General features: G+C 53.2%; 3 protein-coding genes across 3 annotated transcripts; all 3 read left to right on the forward strand.

Moving 5' to 3' along the window:
• The first annotated feature begins 979 nt into the window (after window positions 1–979).
• QBC33DRAFT_524463 (uncharacterized protein) lies at window positions 980–1900 on the forward strand. The gene has a single exon (XM_060426732.1). It carries the CDS (start codon window positions 1025–1027, stop codon window positions 1823–1825), a length of 801 nt encoding a protein of 266 aa, XP_060287904.1. The 5' UTR covers window positions 980–1024; the 3' UTR covers window positions 1826–1900.
• A 459-nt stretch (window positions 1901–2359) lies between these two features.
• Window positions 2360–3726, forward strand: QBC33DRAFT_524465 (protein kinase). The gene is made up of 3 exons (XM_060426733.1): window positions 2360–2777; window positions 2841–3323; window positions 3395–3726. The coding sequence occupies exons 1-2, from the start codon at window positions 2399–2401 to the stop codon at window positions 3299–3301; spliced, it is 840 nt and encodes a 279-aa protein (XP_060287905.1). The 5' UTR covers window positions 2360–2398; the 3' UTR covers window positions 3302–3323; window positions 3395–3726.
• A 1008-nt stretch (window positions 3727–4734) lies between these two features.
• On the forward strand, window positions 4735–7605 carry QBC33DRAFT_444181 (OPT oligopeptide transporter protein-domain-containing protein; the record flags this gene model as incomplete). Its single annotated transcript, XM_060424261.1, has 2 exons — window positions 4735–6635; window positions 6702–7605. 2 exons carry the CDS (start codon window positions 4735–4737, stop codon window positions 7603–7605), a joined length of 2805 nt encoding a protein of 934 aa, XP_060287906.1.
• Window positions 7606–7843: the final 238 nt, after the last annotated feature.

Consider the following 7843-nt stretch of genomic DNA (forward strand, 5'->3'; position numbering starts at 1 on the left):
AGAATTCGACATCCAAGTCGGTGGGAGAGTAGTAGACCCAGATATCAACTTTATAGCTGCTGTCATGCCAAGTGAGCTAGGTTGCCTTGCGGTTTGACCATGATGTGACCTCTAATCAAACTTCTCTTTCTCCCGTTCTCTCTGCTTGCAGGAACTCCTTGACAAGGACACAATCAAGAACACAACAAACAGGAGCCTCACTCTGTCATGTCGGAAATAGTCACTACAGGCCATAAATAGAGCCAACTCTGTAGGGATCCTTTTCTGGACGTCCGAATGACGGTATTCATGAATAGCTCCAAGCAAACGGATTTCAGAACACGTACAAATGTTTGTGTCGAGGTCAGCGTAGGCTTGAGATATCTAAAACCTAGAGTTAGTAGTGATTCAAAAATTCATACAGCCGCGAGACATTACCTCGTTATAGATGCCCGCTTCCTTGATCATAGAGATGAAGGTATGATTAGCCTTCCTGGCGATGGCGACACGCTCAGGGGTCACCTCTCCAATAATTCTGATCGCAATGACCCCCCGAGAATGGCTTACGCACGACAAGGTCGTCGTGGATCCAAGTTGCCGGCCAAATTCTCGCGCCTTGTCCTTAGCTCCCTCAAGGGCTCTATCAATTTAAGCTTGCAGTCGTTGGCAAGGTCAGTCATTTTTACCCCGTGGATAGCACTTATTTACGCAATTGCAAGAATGCACTCTGGGAGGCTACGATGATGATGATATATTTGTCTAAGATATTTAATGTAGGTGACTTAACTCAATACACTTATCTCATTCAAGCCTTTGACTTCTAGGGGAAAACGCAGATGGAAAAAAAACCTAGAGACTTGTATCCCAGCAGCCGATAGAAGAGTCGGCGGATCAATGCGCGTCAATTTGATTGGTTAACCCTTTTTGGTGCCACACACTGGGAGGTTTAATTTCCCAACTTCCGATTTAAGATAAGTCCTTCCCCTTCTACTACGGACCAGGGGAGGAATATCTCCTCTGCGCCGTCAGGTGTTCCTCATTTACAATGAAGCTCGCTTTCCTAGCGGTCCATTTACTAGGTGCAACTAGCATTACAGAGGCACTTATCACAATCCCTGGCGACTCTGATCACTACGCCACCTGCCTAACACCAAGCCTGAATCAACCATCGGACTGGTACGAGAAAAGGCACACTGGGGACTCATCGGTTCTTCCTCTCGAGGCTCTATTCGATTCAAACGAGGTGCGCAGCTTCAGCTCCCGGAACAATGCGTCTCCCCCTTCCAATCTCGAGGAATGCGTGCTCTCAGGTGTTTGCAACAACACTTCCTCGTGCGCCACTTACGCGGCCGACATATTCGTGTCAATATGCCGAGGCATGTTCGTCGGGGCAACAGACTACCTCTCCACCAAAAACTACGAGAACCTCAAGGAAATTGCTGTATATGGTGTCGCCGTCGCGATCATCTTGCATATAGCCCCTACGGGTTTTGGCTATATCTTCCTTAACGGTCGAGCAGGCCAGGACGCACCCGTCCCGCGCAACGGCGCGAGTAGCAACACCAAGGACCCGGCCAGGATGTCCAACAACATCTATATCAGCGCCGTGTTTGACCTCTGCAAGGCGATCCGTTGCGCTCAATACCGCAATATCTCAACTCGCTTCTTGGCAAGTGGAATTCTCGGGGACAGGAAGGAGATCGACGGCGCAGTGGATGTAATTGAGGCGCATCTGGACACTCTGCCTCGCGACTTCAGCTCAATATGCTCGTCTCTGGGAATCAGTTGGGGGATGGCGGCTACAGCCATGCCTCTAAGCCTTGAGGCTAGATTAGTCGGCAACTGAATCCGTATGAACAGTTCTGCCCTCTCTTACTGTGATTCCATGCAAAAGGATAATGAGCGCACAAATTGTGTAAGAAATAGAAAGCATATCTGAGTCCAAGCTTACCACATCTCAAACCTCGACAAATTCCATCCAAAAGGGCCATATTTTGTTACTGCAGCCGGCTATTATGTATACCCGAGGATAAGCGGGTGGACAGTTAGAATCTGAGGTTCTCAACTACCCTTGCTTTCGCTTCTTTTCTGTGCCTCATATGTAACTACCAGCTGGCTGCTGCGTGTCGACAACCAACAACAAACAACCAACTCCCGTCCCTCAATGCTTCTCCTCCTGCCAGTCTATTACCATCATTCTGACAGGTTTTACCTGTCTAAACATTGAAAGCACGTTTATCTGACACCCAGAACCATGGAGCCCAACATCCGCAGCCAGACTCCCTACCGCATCTGTGGCTATACCAGCAGCAACGAAGGGGACAGTGGCCCCGAATGGTTTACGCTTGAAATACGTGCGAAAGGCGCATTCTTCTTCATCCACGTGTCGGCTTCCAATTTCCACAATTCTGCCCATAGAATGGACGAGTTCTGCAAATACTTTGCATTCCTCGCTTTTGGTGTAGAGGAGTGTGAATATGGTGCTGAAGATGAGGCCATGGATGAAGAAAACATGGATGACGGTCAGCTCAGAAACCAAGACGTCACGATTTCTGGATGCTTCGAATGGGTAGTATCCCCAATCCTACCGGTCCTGAAAAGCGTCGCACCACAGCCCACCCTCCCGTCAAAGGTGACACTGCAGCATTTCCTCAGCGTCAAGTCCTTTGAGTGCGAACTTGGCGCTGTTGATGATGAATTGCGGCTGGTAAAGCTCGAGCCAAGGGATTCGGAGGAGCCTTACGTAGAGTTTGGCTACGACAACGAGGAATCTGCCCCTTTGGATACGATATTCCCGTCTTTTCACCCGTCACAAGTCGAGATAATCAGCAACGATCCGCGACACATCCTGGATGACCCACCAAGGCGAGTCCTTGCAAATGGCCAACAATTCTTCTTCAAATCTCTCGACTTGCTTGGAGATGATATTGGCAGGAAGGAGGTTGGAAGATATGAGCAAGTTTTTCGAGCTAGTTTTGGGCCTAGTGTGCGAACCTCGCGTCTTTTTGGTGTTGTCCAAGATGAGAAACATCAGCTTGTGGGGCTTATTCTTCACCATATTGACGAGCATACCCTGCTGAGCGATGCGGTAGAAACCCCTGAAACCCCAGAATCGTCGAAAGAAAGGTGGATCAGGCAAATTCAGGACATCTTGGCAGCACTGCGTGGAGCTGGTATTGTTTGGGGAGATGCAAAGCCTGATAACATTATTATCGACACACATGGCGATGCCTGGATCATCGATTTTGGAGGCGGTCATACTGAAGGATGGGTTGACAAGGACAAAGCCGGAACTGTCGATGGCGACCTTCAGGGCTTGTGAAACATTCTCCATTATGTCTCTACTGGAAGAGTTGATATGGATACATCAGGTTAGCAAGCTGATACAGTCATGGTGAAAGTTGGATGTACATACCATCCTTGCAACATCTCTACATCTTGTCCTCATTCTCGCTTCCTGTTCCCACCTGTATTTGTTCGTTTTCCCTTATTAAGACCCCCTATCTGTAGCAACTCCAACACCAAGACTAAACACAGTAGCTAATTACCTAAATACCATTGTCCCTAATAACGTGAAATTACACATTTCCTACCGCAACGTCGACAAATCTCAAAATCCGACCCGGTTGAGAAGTCTGTAGCTAGTACTTGATATAATTGGATCGGGCTAGATAAATGTGCCCTTCCGCATCTGGTCAGCCCAGGGTGGTTTTCATGACTTCTCTTGGATCGTTCAGAGGGCCAGTGTGAAACAATTTGGGAAGGCGGTGAGTGCGGCCGGCCGAGGCAGTACTTAGTAGGCATCTCTCCCGCAAGTGGAGACCGGGAGCCGCCTAATGCGGCGGCATGCGCGGAAATAGTATCTTCCAACTGGTACCTACCATAATATTGCCCGTGCTGGACTCCCTCACGCATCATCCCTAGCGTGCCAGGCAAACCGGGCTATTACGAAGGAGGATCCACTGCTTATCGGGCCATGAATACTGACTTCTCGTCGTCCTTTTTTACTTCACAATAGTCGTAACCATTGCCCAAAAAGTGGCTGAAAATTCGCTGCGAGCCTGCGACGGAGCGGCAGCTGACAATCAGAGCCTGCACTAGACGTGGGACTTCCCGCTATTACGCAGACGGAGGTCGTCTCGTGTCTGTATAGCATCTGCCCCCACACCCCACCTAGGCACCCACTCCCCATTTTCCTGCGCGCGCGCGCCCTTGTCTCTCCCCCCGTTGCTTCATTGGGCAGCCCAACTCGATCATCGGACTCTGACTAGCCCCTTGCTTACCACCTGCGTGTGCGTACATAGCTAGTCCCACGTTCCTGGGCCGCGGTCCAACCAGCTTGGGCGAGATCAGTCTGGCCCCCAGCGTGCCGCATGCTTCCAAGGTGGCTATTCCATAGTGCCCACCTCTTGGTACTGGACATCTTCATCGAAACGGACACGACCTGATACCAGATCCAGGCAGCCACCGGCTTGCAGGCATATGACGCCCCTTAGCAACAGAAGGAATTCAGACACACTCGCTCAAGACTTCCAGCTCCGCCCCCTCGAGCGAAGTTCCACAGCTGCATCGCGCCCCACGCCAACCCTGACTCCCGCCGATGAAACCTTCGAAGCATTTTCCCAATTGCCAACCCAGTCTCTGTCCAGCTCGAATCCTCATGGCCCAGGACTCGAGTCAGGAGGGGACACGGTCGACGAGACTTCCAACAGCAGCAATTCGGGCGACCAAACACAAACACCAGCAGAGGGACAGATGACCCCAAAACCCTCCTTGCTTCGGTCGGCACCGAGCTCCACGCAACCCTCGTACGGCGCCATATCTCCCGACTTGCGGGGCGGTGCCCTTCGCGACCATTGGGTTTCCTCCAGTTCCTCATCCGCCGACCCCACAGACGTAGACGAGCAGCCGCCGCCGGATTTACGGAGAAGACCGAGTCGAGATGCGCTGTCAGGGCCAAAGGTGCTGCGCAGCAGACGCTCCGCGCGGTTCGCGGAAGAGCTCGGCGGCTCCGGTACCATACGAGGTCTAGAAGGTCGTTTTGGTGTCACCGAAACAGCTGTGCCACCCGACATGCTCCAAGACCCGAAGCAGGACAGCGATGACGGCAGCGAGGCGGGTCTGCTGGAGGACGAGGACGACGACGGCGGCGCGTACGGTGCCGAATTCGACCAAGACCCGCCCGACAACTCCCCATATCCCCAAGTTCGGGCTTCTGTTCCGCCTACAGACAATACCACTCTGTCCATAAACACCCCCCGCATGTGGACCCTGTCCATTCTCTTCTCGATCCTCGGGTCGGCCACCAATCTTTTCTTCTCGTTGAGATACCCCAGTGTCGCCATCACCCCCGTCATAGCTTTGTTGCTTGTCCATCCACTTGGCCTTTTATGGGATTATCTATTGAAACGCCGGGATGACCCCCCCGAAGAGTATATTGACGGATTCCGTGCTGCCGACGAGTGCCCTTCGAGCCCTGGCGAGGCGCGACATGCCCGCTTCGTCCCGTACGCCCACAGGAGCAGGCTGGACCGTTTCCGCCTCTGGTTAACCCAGGGACGTTGGAACGAGAAGGAGCACAGCTGTGTCTATGTCAGCAGCAACGTCTCGTTCGGCTTCGCTTTCGCAACGGACGTGATCGTGGAGCAGACCCGCTTCTACAAGCAGGATGTCGGCATCGTCTACCAGCTTCTGCTGACGCTCTCGACGCAAATACTGGGCTATACCTTTGCTGGACTCACCAGGAGGTTCTTGGTCAGGCCAAGCAGCATGATCTGGCCGGGCACGCTCATGTCCGCTGCCATGTTCTCCACGCTGCACAAGGAGGAGAACAGGGAGGCTAACGGGTGGAGAGTCAGTCGTTGGAAGTTCTTCTACATCGTTTGGACTTCTGCGTTCCTCTTTTATTTTCTCCCCGGCTTGCTGATGCCCGCGCTGAGCTACTTCAACGTGGTGACTTGGTTCGCGCCAGACAACGTCGTCGTCGCCAACCTGTTCGGCGTTGTATCCGGACTTGGCCTCTTTCCCATGACGTTTGACTGGGCACAGATAGCCTACATAGGATCTCCACTCCTCACCCCTTTCTGGGCTGCCATGAACGTGGTAGGTGGCCTCGTGCTCGTCATGTGGATCATTGCTCCCATTGCCTACTATAGCAACTGGCTCTACTCGTCCTATATGCCGATCCTGTCGTCCGCCGTGTTCGACAACACAGGGAAAGTATACGACGTCAGCAAGATTCTGACCGAAGACTTTCTCTTTGACAAAGAGGCATACCAGAACTACAGCAGGGTTTTCCTACCCATTACCTACGTCTTGAGCTATGGCGTCCAGTTCGCCGGCCTCGCCGCGTTGCTGACGCACACGGCATGCTGGCACGGGAGGGATATCTGGACCCAGTGGAAAAGATCCATAAAAGACGTTCATGAGGATGCCACACCCCTGTATCGGCCGGTCTCCAGCAACGGCGAGGCGACGGCGTCGTCGCGCGACCGCAGCAGCCGCTATCTCACAACGCTATCATCCAGCACCGAGAATCTCATGAGCCGAGAGGATGTACACAACAGGCTTATGAGGAGGTATAAGGATGCGCCCATGTGGTGGTACTTTTTAACCTTTCTCTCCATGACCGCCATTGGCATCTTTGTGGTCGAATAGTAAGTCATGGCATGGTGGGCCGAACACGTTTTGCTGCACCCCATTTGCTGACCAAACACACGCAGCTATCCGATCCATTTGCCGTGGTACGGGCTCCTCCTCGCCCTCGGGATATGCAGCATCCTGTTCATACCAATCGGCATCATCATGGCCGTCACGAACCAGCACAGCAGCATCTACCTCATCTGCCAGCTCGTGTGCGGCGTCGTCTTCCCAGGCCGGCCGGTGGCGAACATGGTCTTCGTCACGTACGGATACATCTCCTCGGCGCAGGGGATCAAGTTCGCCGCCGATCTCAAGCTCGGCCACTACATGAAGATCCCGCCGCGCATCCTCTTCTCGGTCCAGATGGTCGCCACCATCGTGTCCTCGCTGACGCAGATCGCCGTCCTGAACTGGATGTTCGCAAACGTGCCGGGGCTCTGCACGTCCGAGGCCATCAACGGCTTCACCTGCCCCCTCGCGCGGGTCCACTTCAACGGCTCCATCCTCTGGGGGGTCGTGGGGCCGGCCGAGTTCTTCGGGCCCAACGCGACCTACCGCCCGCTGGTGTGGGCCTTCCTTGTCGGCGCCATCCTGCCGATCCCGCTGTGGCTCTACGGCCGCAACAGGAAGGACAGCATCGTGCGCAAGATCAACCTCCCCGTGCTGTTCGGCTCGCTCGGCTGGATCCCGCCCGCCACGGGCCTGAACTTCTCGGTCTGGGCCCTGGTGTGCTACCTCTTCAACTACCTGGTCAAGAACAGGGCCACGGCGTGGTGGGCAAAGTACACCATGACGCTCAGCGCCGCCCTCGACTCGGGTCTGGCCTTCGGCATCGTCGTCGTCTTCTTCGGCTTCATCTACCCGGGCTGGATGAAGGGCTTCAGCTGGTGGGGCACCGAGATCTACAAGTCAGGCTGCGACTGGCAGGCCTGCTCGTACCAATCCGTGCCGGACGGAACCCGCTTCGGGCCCGAGACCTGGTAGGTAGGTGGATAACACGACAGGCGGTTTGGTGGATCTGACTTTTATATTGGGGGTGTTGCTTGCGTTTTCTGCATGTTTTTTTTTTTTTTTTTTTTTTTTTTTTTTTTTTTTTTTTTTTTTGTTTTTTTTTTTTTTTTTTTTTTTTTGTTTTTTTTTTTTTTTTATTTTTTTTGGTGTTTTGTTTTGTTTTTGGGTGTGGGGGGGGGGGGGGGGGGGGGTGGGAAGGTGAAAATGATAA

The sequence above is a fragment of the Phialemonium atrogriseum genome (assembly GCF_030411735.1).
Source record: "Phialemonium atrogriseum strain 8032-3 unplaced genomic scaffold QBC33scaffold_2, whole genome shotgun sequence".
In the NCBI taxonomy this organism is placed as follows: Eukaryota; Fungi; Ascomycota; class Sordariomycetes; order Cephalothecales; family Cephalothecaceae; genus Phialemonium; species Phialemonium atrogriseum.